A 17195-nucleotide genomic window follows, 5' to 3' on the forward strand; every position below is an offset into this window, starting at 1 on the left:
CCTCGTGAAATCCCCTTCTGGCCCTGTGCCAAAGAAGCATCACGTTCACCGGCTGATGGGTCCGGGTGAGGCCCCACGCGACCTGCCCAGCCACCCGGGGCTCACGTGCCAGCCCCGCCCTGGTGAAACTCCCCTGCACAGGCCGGCCTGGTGGGGCTGATGCAGGTGGTCACCCCTGTACGTCAGCCTCTGTTTTACAGGCTTGGGGCAAGGGACGCTGAGCCAGGCAGGGCTTCCCGAAGCAGCCTAGCTCTCCTTGTCTCAGAACACTAACTCCCGACAGCAGAGGCCTTGTCTTCGTGTTCATTCTGGTGCCTGGAGCCCAGCCCAATGCATCACAACCACCTCCTACGTTTGTTGACATCACCAGTGAACGATGGGTGAGGAGCAGAGCACACGCCCTGCCCGAGAGAAGCCCTCAGTCCACAGACACTGGGGGAGGAACCTGAAGAGGCGTGTGGAGAGCAGACGCAATTGCATCAACAGCAAGAAGGAAGGGCCTTCTAGGTGGACGGAACACCTCCAAGTTGAGAGGCTCCATGTGAGTAGAACAGAGGCAGGAAGGGCTGCCGACCTGTCCAGTAGGAGGCCTTGGGTGGACAGGCGCAGGTGATGCCCTTAGGCAGAGTGGTGACGCATCTTCCCTTTGCCTGGGAAGATGATGCTGCGGGAGGTGGATGGAGGCAGAAGGGAGAGGTGCAGAGGGACGTGGTGACCCTCGGGGCGGCGGTGGTCAGGGGAGAGCGGAGTGGAGGTGACAGAGATGCAGGGTGTGTGCTCAGTCACGTCCGACTCTTTGCAACCCTGTGGACCATAGCCCACCAGGCTCCTCTCTCCATGGGATTCTCCAGGCAAGAATACTGGAGCAACTAGCCATTTCCTACTCCGGGGGATCGTCTCGATCCAGAGATTGAACCTGCATTTCTCGTGTCTCCTGCACTGACTGGTGGATTCTTGGCCACTGTGCCACCTGGGAAGCCCAGAGAGAAGCAGAAGGCATCACAGTAAAACCCTGTATCTGGCCGAACAAGGGTAAGAGGGTTCAACCTGCACCAGATTTTCTGGAGAAGCTTCCGGGGTCGGGGGGTGGGTGCCCATCCAGCCCCGCCTCTAGCTCAGCCTGCCGGCCGTGAGGTGGTGCATCAGCTGGACACTTAGGCGTCAGCCCACCTTCGTCCCAACACGCCACGAACCCACAGCCACTCAACAGTGGTGGCCAGAGATCCACTGGTGACGGGTGCGTTCCAGCAGTGAGGATGCAGCCGATAACTCAACAGAGAGGGGTCCTCTCACAGGACTTCTGTTTCAATGGAGGCTGACAGGCAATACGCCGATGAGCTCAGAGAGTGAAAACGGCTCTGCGGAATGACGGCATGGAGTCAGGGGTCAGACAGTGACAGGGACAGGTCACCACGGGAGGCAGCAAGCCGAGATGTCCCAGCATATTCTCTCACTGCCCAGGGCAAGGACCAACTGTAGCTGACGCTTGACAAATTCTTGAGGGTCTGATCCAAGAGCAGGCCCGCGGCTTTGGCTGGACCCACAAGGAGGAGCCGCCAGGGATCCTGGCAGAAGTAGCGGAGACTTGGTTTCAAGGATCCTCTGGTGATGCTCTGAGAGGCTGCATAGGGCTGAGAAGTGGCAGGAGAGCAGTGGATAGCCACAGAAGAGCCGGGCTCGGGCCTGGGCACAAGTAGCCACCAAGGGGGCCGGGCAGGACGGAAGTGTGAGTCTGGATGACGCAGCTGCCGACACCACCTTGGTGCGCTGTGTCCTGGCCGCTGGGGCCCAGAGCGCACGCCTGCTCCCTTGACCTCATGGCGGCAGGTGACCTCCCGACTGCCAAGGTTCCTATCAGTTGCGTTCTCAATAGGGGTAGGAATTAGCTGCTGAGCAGGCCAAAGAGAAAAGAAACCCGAGCGTTCATCGCTGGGGGAGCTTCTGTCTCTCGCAGTGGACAGATTTAAATTGTTGAATAACTACTGCCTGCAGGTACCATTTATTCCCCCACCCCGACCTCAGCCCCCACCAGAAAGCAGCCCTAAGAGGGCCTGGGGGGCGCACGTAGGGCACTTTGGCCCACAGCCCTATCCACAAAAGGTCTTCAGTATATGCTTTTGACGTTACTCAGTTTTTAAACAATATATATTTATTTATTTGGCTGCATTGGGTCTTCGTGGCGACGTGCACGATTTTTTTTAGTTGCAGCACGCGGGATCTTTGATCTTTGTTGTGGCAGGCAGAATATTTAGTTGCGGCATGTGGGATCTAGTTCCCTGACCAGGAATCGAACCCCGAGCCCCCTGCATTGGAAATGTGGAGTGTTAGCCTTGGATCACCAGGGAAGTCCCTGACTTTATTCAGTTTTCATTTTGAAACTCAGCAAGGACTCTGGAGCCAGGCTGCCTGAGTTTGGATCCTACCTCTGCCCCTTACTAGCTGTGTGACCTTCACTGAAGTACTTAACCCCCGTTTCTCAGTTTCCTCGTCTGTAAAAAGGGAACGTCAGTAGCTTACACTAGTCACAGAAAGCCACGTATTGAATGATGCCATTTATAGGAAATGCCCAGAGTAGGTAAATCCATAGAGACAAAGGGCCTCCCAGATGGCTCAGTGGTGAAGAATCTGCCTGCCAATGCAGCAGACACAGGAGATGTTTATCTCTGGGTCAGGAAGATCTCCTGGAGGATGGCAACCCACTCCAGTATTTTGGCCTGGAAAATCCCATGGACAGAGGAGTCTGGAGGGACAGTCCACGGGGTCGCCAAGAGTCATACACTTTTGAGCAGGCGTGCTTGGCACGGCACAGTCTAATGTGGTGGCAGGTCGGGTTGGGAGCTCTGCTGCACGAAGTCATTTAGAGACTCAGGGTCCATCTGTCTAATGTCTTCATCATATACAGACAAAAAGTAGATGCGTGGTTTCTGAGGACTAGGAGGAGGGACGCAATGGGGAGTGACCGCAAACGCGTACAGAGTTTCTTTTAGGGATGATGAGAATATCCTAAAATTAAAGTTTAAAGAGTTATTACTTACATAGTGCTTAGAGCAGCACCTGACACATAGAAAGTGATTCATAAGTCACTGGTGAGTAAAACTCACTTCCACAAGAAGGCATTCACCCTGTTGAGCTTGGGGGAAAATATGCTTATAACGTGATTTTAAAGTGGTATCTCCTTCCTGAACCTCACTGTCTGTTGAGTAGTTTTTATAAATCCTGTAACTTATCTTGTGGATAGCATTATTCATTCATTCATTTTACCATATTGGTGCCCTTCCCCACCTCCATAAATGGGTGGTGACTCTAGGCTCTGAATGGCCACCACTTCCGGTGAGCTGTCCCTGACTCAGCTGTAGACGAAGGATCTGAAAGGCAACAAAAGGTGAGAATGTCACACAAAGGCATTTAGAAGGAGGGCTGGGGATAAGGTGCGTGGCCTTTGTTTCAGTGGTGGAGGACTAGGAGGAGGTGACTTCCAAGCTGTGTGGTCTCTTTATTTGCTCAGAGCCGAATTACAGTAATGCAACTACAGAAAGGATTCAGGTCAGGAAGGGGCAGTCATAGGGAGCTTATGGAAGGTGCCCTATGGCAAGACCAATAACAAGTGGTTCTCTAGGGGGAAGAGAGCTCTGATTGGTACTGTTTGCCAATTTCCATCGTGTAAATACTCAAGCTACAGGCAGGACAGCACGGGAGTCAGAGCTGGAAAGAAGTGGGCAGCAGTACAGTGTTATGTCGCGTTTCTGCTGTATAGCTATGATAGATGTAAATAACCCCGAAGCATACGTAACAGTAAATGTAGTAACATAATTGATTTTTAGTATATGTAGCCTTTGCTTTTAATAATAACTTTGAGATATAATTCACAAACCACAAAGTTTACTCCTTTAAAATTGATTTTAGTATATTCACAGAATTGTGCAATGATCATCATTATTTAATTTTAGAATATTTCAAACAGCCCCCAAAGAAACCCCATACCTATTAGCAGTCAATCCTCATTTCTTGCCTTGGCCTTATGTAGTCACACACCTAATTTCTATCTCTATGGATCTGCTTAAGCTGAATACCTTATAAAAATGGAATCATAAAATATATGAACTTTTGTGACAGGCTCTTTTCACTAAGCGTATGTTTTCAAGGTTCCTCTACGTTGTAACATGTATCAGCACTTCACTCCTTTTTATTGCTGTATAATATTCCACTTCAAGGATATAACATTTTGTCGATTCATTCTTCAGTTGAGGGACATTTGTGTAGTTTCCATCTTTTAGTAATATAAATAACGCTGCTGTGAATATCAGTGGACAAGGTCTGATGTGGACATATGTCTTCATTTATAGTCGGTACATATATAGATTTGTTGGGTTGTGTAGTGACTGTATGTTTAATATTTTGAGGAACTGTCAGATTATTTTCCAAATCGGCTGTGCCATTTTATATTCCCATCAGCAAAGAACAGGGGTTCAATTCCTAAACATTCTCACCAACACTTAGGATTTTCTATCTTTTTATATACCACTGACAGGTGTATATTGTCACCCTGCTTATTTAACTTCTATGCAGAGTACATCATGAGAAATGCTGGGCTGGAAGAAGACAAGCTGGAATCAAGATTGCCAGGAGAAATATCAATAACCTCAGATATGCAGATGACACCACCCTTATGGCAGAAAGTGAAGAGGAACTAAAAAGCCTCTTGATGAAAGTGAAAGTGGAGAGTGAAAAAGTTGGCTTAAAGCTCAACATTCAGAAAACGAAGATCATGGCATCTGGTCCCATCACTTCATGGGAAATAGATGGGGAAACAGTGGAAACAGTGTCAGACTTTATTTTTGGGGGCTCCAAAATCACTGCAGATGGTGATTGCAGCCATGAAATTAAAAGACGCTTACTCTTTGGAAGGAAAGTTATGACCAACCTAGATAGCATATTGAAAAGCAGAGACATTACTTTGCCAACAAAGGTTCGTCTAGTCAAGGCTATGATTTTTCCAGTGGTCATATATGGATGTCAGAGTTGGACTGTGAAGAAAGCTGAGTGCCAAAGAATTGATGCTTTTGAACTGTGGTGTTGGAGAAGACTCTTGGGAGTCCCCTGGACTGCAAGGAGATCCAACCAGTTCATTCTAAAGATCAGCCCTGGGTGTTCTTTGGAAGGAATGATGCTAAAGCTGAAACTCCAGTACTTTGGCCACCTCATGCGAAGAGTTGACTCATTGGAAAAGACTCTGATGCTGGGAGAGATTGAGGGCAGGAGGAAAAGGGGACGACAGAGAATGAGATGGCTGGATGGCATCACCAACTCGATGGACGTGAATTCGAGTGAACTCCAGGAGATGGCGATGGACAGGGAGGCCCGGCGTGCTGCGATTCATGGGGTCGCAAAGAGTTGGACACGACTGAGCGACTGAACCGAACTGAACTGACAGGACCCTTATAGATACCACTGCCAGAACCCTCTGGATTCACCCATTCAGCCCAGTTCAGCCCTGCAAACATTTGGGGTACCTGCTGAATGCCAGATCCCCAGAGATGCACGCTTCTGCAGTACTAAACAAAATCTATATCCCGTGAATCCAGCCCTCGGCCTGAGCTTGCCGGCAGGACAGACAATGGCTGTGTAGTCATTCAAGTGGTGGCCTGGCTTAAAAGAAACATTGGAAAGGACTGGACACAGGGGAGAACAGCCTTAGGAATGCTGAAGACGTGGCTCCTCATTTTAGGGATCCAATCCCAAGTTGTTCCAAAGGCTGTTTTGTGACTCCTAGGGGAAATTAAACAAAGCAAACAGGTTCTCATTTGCTTTGTAAATTCTCTAACTGGAAGTCTTCAAGACTTCAAGAGAAGTACTGGGCAAAGGTGTGAGCAGTGAGGTAGTTTGTTGGGTAAAGGTTTCCATTAGACACCATCCAAGGAATGTGTACCTTAACCCCTCTTCTGTGAAGTGGAAAGGAAACACGTTTTCTAAAAAACTTTTGGGCCACTTGAATAATAACGAAACCTGCTTTGGGATTGTGATCTGATGTGTTGTGGTTGGAACACACTTTAATTATGACTAACAACGAAGATTATGAGGCAGGGCTTTGGCTGGGCCAGCACTGCTGTGAACACATCCAGGGACTCCTCCCGGGACAACAGCGTGAGCATTCGCCGGCTCCCTGAAACTCAAAGTCCGGGGCTTCCTGATCCCAGTAGAAAGTAGAAGCACAACAGGTGACTGTGTCTCGTTTCTTGACCTTTGCCTTCCTTTCCTTTTGCACATACAGATCAGCAGACAGCCATGGATGCTTTAACCCAGCACTTCCACATTCCAGCTATTTGTTTACTTAGGTGTTTATTGTCTTGCCTTATATGTCCAACAAATACTCCCTGGACATGGTCTGTGTGTCCTCAAGGGATCAGCACCGCAGAGAGCTGGCATTCAAGATGGACTTGAGGCGTCCGGAGAACTGGGGCGGCCCCCCTGCAGCCAGTTGGTAGTGCCCCATCTGATAAGATTCAAGTCAGTCCCTCTCATGCACACACTGGATTATGAGTGCGTTTTCTGGAAAAGCCCAGCGTTTTCCCAGCTTCCAAGCTTCTGCTCATTGTTACTTCTACCTGGAAAATAATTTTTCTCTCATCTTTCTGTGGCAGGATGGTCTCTTCTCACCTGCTGGCTGGGCCTTGTCTCTTGGTGGGGAGAGGCGGGCACCCAGGCCAGGCACTACTCCTGTAGAGAATGCCTCCTGGAGCCAGGCCTCCTGCCGATGCCAGGCACCCACAGCTGACACATGCACTGTTCCTGTCTTTAGGGAGCTTACAGTCGCCGGAACCATACAGCCTGGCAGCCGGGATAGCAGTGGGGACTACGAGGTGACAGTCATTTCTCCTGGGGTTGGGAGAGGCCTCCTTAGATGACTGTATTCTTCAGGTGAGTCTCCACCTTGGAAAGGGAGTGTGCCAGGTGGCAAAGAAAGGACAGAAAGGGCACTCTTGTCAAGGGGAACATCTTGATCTCAGGAGCCGAATTAGAGGGCGCGAGGGGAGACAGAATTCTATTCTTGTCGAACTGAAATAAAAAAGCCCAAAGCTCCTCCGTGGCTGAATAGGTCAACCTAAGAAGAGTCTAAAACGCCTATTACGAGTAAAAAAGGCTGAAGACAAAAGGGGCCTATTTTTACACGTTTTTAAAATACTGAGAAAAAAATTCAGGACGGATTCTGGATGCTTTTCATTGTCTTCTTATACTTAGCTTTAAAAAAAAAATTTTTTTTTTTTTTTTTAATAATTGCTGGCATCCCCTGCTGCCCATGGACGCCTGTGTCTGCAGGGGGCGCACCGGCGGCCACCGTCCCTCCGCCAGGGCGGTGGGCGGGGTCTCCCGGGCCGGTGTGGGACTGACGACTGGCGGGACGGGCTGTCTATCACGGCGTCCCGCCCCCGCCCCCCCACGTCACATGACGCAGCCCATCATGGCGGTGGGAGCGCGGCCGCCGGGGCCCGCGGCTCTGCAGAGCGGCTGCCGTTGCTGCTGCTGAGAGGCGGCGGCGCGGGCAGGCGGGCGGGCGGGAAGGATGGTGTTTCCGAGGTCGGAGCGGTGGGCGCGGACCAGGAGCCGGGCTGAGGTGTGGCCGAAGCGACGCGTGCCCGAGAGCAGCCGGCGCGGGTGCCGCTGAGGCAGCGGAGGGAGGCAGGACCGACCGGGGGACAGACCGACAGACAGGAGGGAGGGCGACCCGAGAGCCGGCCCCCGGGGCCGCGCGGCGGGCGAGATGCCGGGGCCGCCGCCGCCGCCGCCGCTGCTGCTGTTGTTGCTCCTGGCCGTGGGCCGCGCCGGGGCCGCGCCACTTCCGCAAACAGGTGCAGGTGAGCGGGCCCGGGGCGGGGAGCCGGTGGCGGGGGGCGGCCGGGGAGGAGGCGGCGGGCCCGGCCCGGCCTCGGCGCCGAGGAAGCGGAGGGCCTGCCCGGGGCGGGAGGCCCGGCGGAGCCCGTGCTGAGGCGAGGTTCTGCCGCAGGGGCGTGAGGTGGGGGCGGGCTGCCTCTCCAGGGCCGAAGCGGGGGCGAGGCGCTGCGGATGGGGCTCCCGGAAGGCTGCTAGCCGGGCGGCAGCCTCCAGCCCCTCCCCGGGGTAGGCTGCGGTCCCGGCTCTGGACCTGTTGCCCGAAGGTCCTCAGCCTACCTCGCTTCCCGGCAGTTCTGCTTCCTTCCCCAGATGTCACCTGCCTCCTGCGCTTCCCCCCCCCCCCCCCTTCACATTTTATAATAAGAACCGTTTCTTAACCCTAATCGTACTTTTAAATGCAAATGAGTTTGGAGAGCTTCGCAGAGTTTCCTTCGCTCCCTGCAACTCTTTCCGAAGTTGTCAATTGATTTCAAAACGCTGTGCTTTTTATTAGAATTGGATCTCTGGGGATGAGAAGGAAGCAGCTCTATAAATATCTTTATTTTAGGAAGCCAGTGATTAGAGTAGCAGCCTTTGAATAACTATTGACAAAATGGCCCAGGGGGTGATTGAAGTTTCTATTTTAGCTATGTCAGTGTGTGATTTTCTTTTTATTTTTCTCCCATCGTTTTCGTTTGTGGTTTATTTTTCCCTATAAAACTTCAATCCAGGAAAACATATCAAGTTGGATAATTTTCTTTTAAGGAAAAAAATAATCTAGGCTAATTTGCTGTTATCTGCTGCTACTGATCGTTGGATTGAGAGGAGACTGAAATTTCACAGAATCATGGAATTTTAGAGATGGAAGAGGCCTTAAAGAAAATTTAGTCCAATTTTTATCGTTTTGCAATTGAAGATAGTGAGGCCCTGGGGGTCCAATGACCTACCCAAGGTGACACAGCTAAATTGTAGGTGGAGCCACAAATAAAACCAAGGTCTTAGATTCCTCTACTTGTGTGATTTTTCTGCTTTACCATATCAAGTCTCTTAGCTGTTTACAATACTCTTGAGGTCAAGAGTTATTTTAGAATGATGTTAATTGGGTACAGAATGTGGAAGGTACTGTCTCTAGTAAAGACATATTTTTCAAGCACATCTACAATGGAAGCTAATACAATTGTTTCCAGAGACACACCAGGTCATGTCATTGAGTGCCCTTTAGTGGAGTATTAACTGTTATCATTGTAACATATAGTGTATCACTAAATTTCAGCCACTGCCTTAAATCAAATATTTGTGAGGTGAATGCTGTTTTCTGATCTGATAGATAAGAGGAGCGAACATTATGAGGAGTGTGTAGGCAGCCCAGGTAAGAGTCCCAGAAAGTACCTGGGAAGTTATAAAAGAATATAGGGAGGAATGTCAATGTTGATATTGAAAGATATTCATGGTGAAATGGAAAATTAGCTGCAGAGTAGGATAGTGGGTAAAGAATATGGATGCAGAAGGGATTCAGGAAGTGTCCAGATGACTTTGCAGTTCATCGAACTTTTACATATTTTGGAGAACAGATTCTATGTAGGAACCTTTGGAAATGTGTCTGCCTATAAATCTCTTAACATGTATTTTATTCCCTTCTTTTCAAATTTTATCGAGGTATGAGTAAAAAAATTGACGTTTTTGTTGGAGTGAGACAGCAATCGGGAAAATTAATCTGTAAATATAAATATCAAATCTTGGCATTAAAAAAAAACATAAAGAGCTATTTGGTGACATAAAACAGCTCTTGTAGATTTTCCCTTCGTGTTTGTTGCTTGGAGGATGTTATGGTGAGACTTGCAGCACGTGGATGACAAGTACTTGCCCGGGTTAAATTATTGGGAAAGAAGCACAATCTCACATAGATCTGGGAGTTTGTATTTCCATTCAAAAGAGATTTTTAATATTTGTAATGGAGATGGATTCTTGACCAAGATGTATTAGATCAAGAGAAATAAAGAAACCTTTGAGCTCGGTGATCAAGAAAGAAGAAGCCTTCTGGAACATACATGGGAGATAAAAAAACAGTTAAACATTGAAAACAGTAACTTTTAAAGCTTTTCATTAACTGGGGGCCTGTACTCCTTACGCAGGGAAGTCTGGCCACTTTCAGATTTCGAGTAGATCTACTGTGTTGGGTCTTTGCCCCCTTGATCTTAATGCTGCTTAAAGTTCTAACTAGTTAATAGTGTCTTGGAGAAAGCATGGCTTATCAACAATAGGTTTGAAAAAATACTTGCAATTTAGCCCTTGCCATGGGGAAATGAGATGGTTAATTAAAATTGGGCTTTTAAATCGAAATTCGTTTATCCAAAGATTTCTTTGTCATCCAAAATTGTTTCTAGATTCTGAAGTTGAAAAAAGATCATTTACCCATCGGTCATGGTGAGCTTTGTGAATATGCAGATTGCCTTTGCCATCAGGCACGAAAGCATTTCTTGGTTGAATTGCGGTGGTGGATCTCTTTATCACTTAACATCCCTTATGTCCTCCCTGGGGTGGGGGCTCCTTTTCTGAGAATCTGTATTTCTGCAAGGACTGGTTCTCACTTAGGAAGCTTGCGTAAAGAGAAGAGGTCCACTGTTATTTACACACACACACACACACTCTCTTCAGTAGGGGGGGCTCCTTTTCTGAGAATATGTATTTCTGCAAGAGCTGGTCCTCACTTAGGAAGCTTATGTAAAGAGAGGAAGTCCACTGTTTTTTACACACACTCTTCAGTTACCGAATGTTTTTTAGACACACTCAAGCACTTCAGTTACCAAACTAAGATTACAGTCCGGTCATTCCTACCTTTCTTCTCTTGGAAAATACTTAGGTGCCTTTTGCAAGACTCTGAATTCACATCGTAAAGAAAGATCGGGTACACGTGAGGCATTCCTCCGAGTCCACCGCTCGTTATTAATACCAGGATAGTGGTGAGATTGGGAAACCCACTTGCATTGTTCTGTGGCATGTTAGGTCACAGAGCACAGAGGAAGCTTTTAGCAGCTCCAGATACAGGACCTCACAGAAGTCTGTGAACCCGGTGGGACTCAGCTACTGATTAAACAGTAGCTTGTGAAACCTGGGCTTTTATTTTAGATTAAACAAACAAGCTTGTGTCTCGAAAAAGATTTCTGAAGTAAAGGAAGTGCTCTTTAAAGTGTGAATTTTTGTTTGTTTTAACAGCTTCTGAGAAAAATTATTTTCAGCAGATTTTTCGTGCAGATTCTTGTCAGTCTACATGACTGTGAGGCTTGAGATCTGATTTAGGCTGGAAATGCTGTTAATTGCTTTCAATTCGTGATACTTTGGGGTTAAATAAGTACTCTTACTTGCCTAGTAATAGGAAATAGGGCCAGCAACTTTGTAGCATCAGCATTGAAGTTATCAAATCTCTGCAGTTTTGCTAACTGTTGATGTAGTTCTCTTGAAATTTAGAGTCCTTGGGCCCTCTGTATCTCCTGTGGGTATAGAGATAGCAGCTTTATATTTAATAATAATAATAATAAACCGCCCTGTAATGTAAATGTCACGTAGGGGATGCCCAGGGTTCTGAAATGGTTAAACAGACAAGTCCTCAAAAAAGTCCCACAGGCAGGCATATAAAAAAGATCCAACTTTTCAGCCCGGTTGGGAGTAAAATTCAGCCTGGTTGGGAGTACCAATCACAGGAGGAGTGGGTCCTGCAGCCAGAACTTGGCCTTTGGAGTTGGTCTGGGTATGAGACCTTCCTCTGCCACTTTAATAGCTTTTAAGACCTTGGCCCGTCACTTGACCTCTCCGAGCTTCTTAGTACTCACTCAACTTTTTAAAAAGGGATAGTGATGATATTTACCTAAGGAGTTGCTATCACAGGGTAGCCATGTCTGCTACAGGTCAGGCCCTTGACAGCGTAGATTTCTTTGTAGATTTGGTGGGTCATCATAGAGATGACTAATGGTAGGCGCTGTTGTCAAAGAAGGAACTCAGCATGGGAGCCGCTTAAACATGGAGTGCCTGAAACTTACAGATGTTAAAAAAAAAAGTCTTTGTTTCTCAAAATAACAAGTTGTGATGGGTGAAGATGAGATCCTTTAGAGAGAAATCTGGCTTACTGAAGTATGATCTATAGGCTGGTGTTGTTGCTTCTTGAAATTCACAGCCTTGGGGAATTATGCTAGAAATTTTTAAGATGATCTGGATCAGTGTTCTTTTATATAATAAACCTGTTTTTGAATGTCAAGATGACTAAAGCTCTTGGATGTGAACGACTGCTGGTTTTAACTTATTTAAAGGAACCGCGGGTGATCTAAGTTGGTTTGATCCCAAACAAAAATTGTACACTCGCAGAAAGCATCCGTGAAGGCAGCAGGTTCACCCGGGCTGTGCTCGGACCAGCCCAGGGCTGAGGTTTCCCCTTAGAAAATGTCATTCGGAGAGATGAATGTGACAGACTTGCTTTTTCTCTCTCACTCACTCACTCTTAAAATCATGTGTGTTTGCAGGCTTCTAGTGTTGCTTCACTCGGAAATTTTTATGTATTACTCAGACATGGGGAAAGGGATATTATAGAAAGGAGAAGCTGGACAAGCATTCCTGGTAGAAAACAGACTACTCTATCTGAGGTGGTTTTTCGATTCAAATCTCTATTTTTCTGTGACTCCTCATATGAAGACACTGTAAGAACCCTGAGGAAATGCAGTGAAATCTGTGTCGGGGCAAAATATTGGAGTGAAGTATTTTTAAATTGTAGCGAATGACTAATTTGGAACCATGCCTTGGCATTACAGTTATTTGCCACAGAGAGAACAGTCATATCAGAAAAATAACCTCAATCTTTCACAAGAAGGTTCTGTGCAGAGGTTAGCTCAGTGCAGAGATTGCGAATTTCATTTGACTTTATTGTGATTCAAGTGGGGAAACATGAGAACAGCTGATGCCAAACATCTCAGGTGCCTGAACCCACGGCCCGGTGTGCGCCTTTCCTCCTCTGAAAGCCTCTGCCGTTTCTTCTTGGCTGCATAAGAGCGGTTTGCTCCCCTTCTGCCTCCCTGGGGCTTCAGCCGGCTGGTGGTAAACCTTCCATTTTGTTTTTGGCAGCTTGGCACATTTTCATTTTACTATGTTATGTTTGTTTTAAAAGGTTGGAGTTACCATCACATCAGACCTCTTGTGCTGGGGTGGGGCTTGGGTAGCCCCCGGCCTCCAGCCTACGGCCCCTGCTTGGGCAGCATTGGGCAGGGAGGTCATTGCAGCTGGGTTTCTGCTGCCCTGGCCTCTGCTCACCCCACTTCATCACGGGTTTTTTTTTTTTTTTTGGCTGCACCAAGAGGCCTGTGGGATCTTAGTTCCTTGGCCAGGAGTGGAACCTGGGCCCTCTACAGTGGAAGGGGCAGTCTTAACCTCTGGACTGCCTGGGAATTCCCCTCACGGCACTTTCTTACTAGCTAAACTGATCTGCTCAGCGTTTGCAAAATATGCTGCTGCGATTCCTGTCTTCCAGTGCTTCACATTCTGTTAGCAGGTGCCTGACTCTTCCCCATGTGTGTCTTAGGTGCTGTCATCTCTTTGTCTTTTCTTTTCTTTTAAACCTCTCTACAACCCCAATTTCCCTGCTAAGACCTCTTTGCCCAGGCTTAGTGATTGCTGGACTTCCCTGGTGGCTCAGATGGTAAAGAATCCACCTATAATGCAAGAGACCTGGCTTTGATTCCCGGGTCGGGAAGATCCTCTGGAGAAGGGAATGGCAACCCACTGCAGTATTCTTGCCTGGAGAAGTCCTTGGACAGAGGAGTCTGGACGGCTACAATCCATGGGGTCACACAGAGTTGGACACGGCTGAGCAACTAACACTTTAGTGTTTACCTCCCCTAATGAACCCCTAGAGTGTCCCCTTGTGGGGCAGGAGGTTCCAGGGGATGCAGGATGAAAACTGGTCTTTTTTTGACATTGGAACTTTTAAATTTATTTTCATTTCATCCTTAATGTTGGCTTTCGTGAAGGTATAGAATACATTGGTACACGAATGCATTTGTATGATTTTGTAAACAAATTTACAAGAAATGGAAGAAATACAGAGAAAACTTACTGGTGAGCTGTGTCATCAAAAAAAGGTTTGGGTTTGTGGTACAAGCCTACCATGTGCATTTATCAAATACCACCTTTGTAAATAAAATTAGAAATTGGAGTGTAGTTGGTTTACAATGTTGTGTTAGTTTCAGGTGTACAGCAAAGTGATTCAGTTACACATATAGCTATTCCTTTTCAGATTTTTCCCCACTTAGCTTATTACAGTATATTGAGTAGGCTTCCCTCTGCTCTACAGTAGGTCCTTGTTCGTTATCTATTTTAAATATGTGTGAATGTGTTAATCCCAAATTCCCGGTTTATCTCTCCCCCCGCCTTTCCGTGGTGGCCCAAATGGTAAAGAATGCCTGCAATGCAAAAGACCAGAGTTTGATCCCTGGTTCAGGAAGATCGCCTGGAGAAGGAAATGGCAACCCACTCCAGTCTCTTTGCCGGGAGAATTCCATGGACAGAGGAGCCTGGCCAGGCTACAGACCATGAGGTCGCAAAGAGTCAGACATGACTTTTCCTACCACCTGTTCTAAGTCCTGTCTCTTCACCTGGATTGCAAGCCTCAGTGTTGCTCGTAATTGCATGGTATCTCACGTTTAGTTGAAGTTTGTGGGTGATGCTGAAGTTTGATGAAGGTGGTGCTGGAGAACTGTTTCCCCCAGACCAGTACTCAAGTGTCCATGAGTTAAGACGAGAGGGTGTCAGCTTAGAGCCTCTCATTCTCTTAACTTTACCTTCAGCCAGCCCTGTCCCTCACCCAGAGGAGGCCGTTTATAGTTGTTTTATTTTTAGTTGTAAATTTTTTTCTTTTAGAACAATTCTAGATTTACAGGAAAGTTGCAAAGATGGTACAGAGAGTCTCTGTGTATCCTTTGTCCAGTTTTCCCTTTTGACATTTGTAACAACCAGGAGCTGGTTCTAATGCACGATTATTAACCAGCGCCCAGACTCTATCAGGTTTCTTTCCTGTTTCCCTGACATCCTTTTTCTTGTTTCGGGATCCCACGTGTGTCTGGTCGTCACATCTCCTTGGGCCCCTCCAGTCTGCTCCCTGTTTTTGGTGATCTTGACACCGTGCGGAGTACTGGTCGGGTGTTTTGTAGCATTATCCCCCCAGCTGGTGCGTGTTGATGTTTTTCTCAGGATGAGGCTGGGCTGCTGTGTTTGTGTGGGAGGAAGCCCGCAGAGTGACAGTACCGTTATCATCACGTCATGTCAAGGGTATGTGCTCTCACGACGATGGGCCCTGGCCCCTTGGCTGAGGTGCTGTTTGTCGGCTGCCGCCTCTGCCAGTCACACACGCCCTTTTCTGTACCGCACATGTGCCCGGCCCCTGCGAGCAATTCGCCACCTCCTTGAGGGAGAAGCATCTATGGAAGTTACTCAGGATTCTGTGTAGGAGATTTAACTGTTCTTCCCTGTGTATTTCCTTGTTCAGTTATTTATATCAGTATGCACATGAGGATATTGATTTTTACACTTCGGGTTATAATTCGATACTGGTATTTGTTTTGCTGCTTAAATGGGCCGTTGGGAGCTCTTTCAGTTGGCTCCTATGTCCTGCAGACACACATCCATCTTTTTTTTCCAAGCACTTCCTTGTTCTCCGGCCCTGTGAGAAGCTGTGGCTCCCCTGCTCCGGTCCACGTCTCTAGGGCTTCCTTTTATTAGAAACCGGGGTCTGGGCCCCGGATTTGCCCACTGCTACTGCTTATAACAGGGTTTTGATCCTCTGCTTCCTGTACCTAATGCCAGGTGCTGGGAAAAGAGCAAGCGAGGGATTTGGCGGGACCAGGGGCCTCCTAGGGAGGGGTGACCCTGTGCGTGTTGGACCCTGTCACTTGGCCGCCTTTTAACTTTTTTAACACCGTCGTAAATACTGTACATCCCGTGCTTCTGGCATAATGGTACTGGCAAGAAGTTATTTTTATTTTTAGAGCAAATATTGTCGTTGGGAGCTTTTATTTACTCTCTCCAAGAGCAGCCTCATCTAGAAGAAGATGAGGGAAACCTTTTAAGCTTAAGGCTACAGTTAGAATTACTTCAGGGAGTCTTATCAGCTTTGGAAATTGTTGAACGGGATTATAGGCAACACCTTTAATTGGTGAAAGTTCAGATGAAATGTCCAGTGGCAAGTCACTTGAAGAGCACAGAGGGCTGGAGCCTTGCTTTGATCTTTTTACAGAGCTTTTGGCTTCTTTTCATTTCTTTATTATGGAACATTTCAAACATAACACAGAAGTAGAATAAAGAATATAACGAACCGTCATGTGCCTGTCACCCAGCATGAGCAGCTTTAAATTTATAATGTTGTTCACGTGGGCCTTTTTCACCTGCCTGGCGGCCCCCGTTGGTTTGATATCAGTCCCGGCCATAGTATCAGTTCAGCTGAAAATGTTTCAGGAAAAAATAAAGCTGTTTTTATAAAACAGAATCATTTACGTCAAGATCAGCTGGGTGCTTGTAGAAATGCAGATTTGGGGGCCCCCAGACGCACCAGCTGAATTGGAATTCTGGAGGTTGGCCCAGAAATCTGCATTTGTAATACTTCTGTGGTGATTTCTCCAGCCGCACAACACGAAATGCTTGATCGTGCTGCACGCGCTTTCTGTCGTTCAGTCGTGCCTGACTCTCTGTGACCTCCTGAACTGTCGCCCGCCAGGCTCCTCCTCTGTGTGTGGGGCTCCCCAGGCAAGAACAGTGGAGTGGATTGCCATTCCTTCCTCTAGGGTGTCTTCCCGACCCAGGGAGTGAACCCACGTCTCCTGTGTGTCCTTGGCAGGCAGGTTCTTTCTCACTGAGCCACCTGGGAAGCCTGTCTTCTACTAGAGGCGAGATAATATCAGTTATTTAATAGGAACCTGTTAACTTGGGGAGCTTGTGAGACTCAAGGAAGGAAGAACAATTTAAAATTAAAAAATTAATGTCAACACTTAAGATCTGAAGAGATCTCTGCTCCTGATCACCGTACGTGAATATTGTTCTGAAGAATCTTCCTGTGAGAAGTTATGTGTGCTATAACCACAAAGGAATGTAAAAACTTCAGGGCAGAACACACACCACCTACCACTCCAAAGGCCTTTTTTTTCTTTTCCTCTGTAATTTTAACCCTTTCTCTGGGAGGCGGTGTAAATAATAACCTCTTTACATTTTATAAATACTCTGCATAAGTAATCAGTAAAAGAGCTGTGAGCTGGTGGCCTGACAGTCAGCTGCCAGCGCTGTGAGCTGAGTGCCTCGTGGTG

General features: G+C 47.4%; 1 protein-coding gene across 2 annotated transcripts in view; it reads left to right on the top strand.

Annotated features, from left to right (window-relative positions):
* The first annotated feature begins 7453 nt into the window (after nt 1–7453).
* The window catches only part of LMTK2 (lemur tyrosine kinase 2), a 75073-nt gene continuing 65331 nt past the window's right edge, over nt 7454–17195 (top strand). Inside the window, exon 1 of one of the 2 annotated variants that reach the window (XM_027528125.1) lies at nt 7454–7850. In XM_027528125.1, the coding sequence (XP_027383926.1) occupies nt 7757–7850 (94 nt within the window). In that variant the 5' untranslated portion in view covers nt 7454–7756. The remainder of the gene's footprint in view (nt 7851–17195) is intronic. The other variant, XM_027528126.1, reaches the window with a different exon arrangement.

This window comes from Bos indicus x Bos taurus, chromosome 25 (genome assembly GCF_003369695.1).
Source record: "Bos indicus x Bos taurus breed Angus x Brahman F1 hybrid chromosome 25, Bos_hybrid_MaternalHap_v2.0, whole genome shotgun sequence".
NCBI classification, from domain to species: domain Eukaryota; kingdom Metazoa; phylum Chordata; class Mammalia; order Artiodactyla; family Bovidae; genus Bos; species Bos indicus x Bos taurus.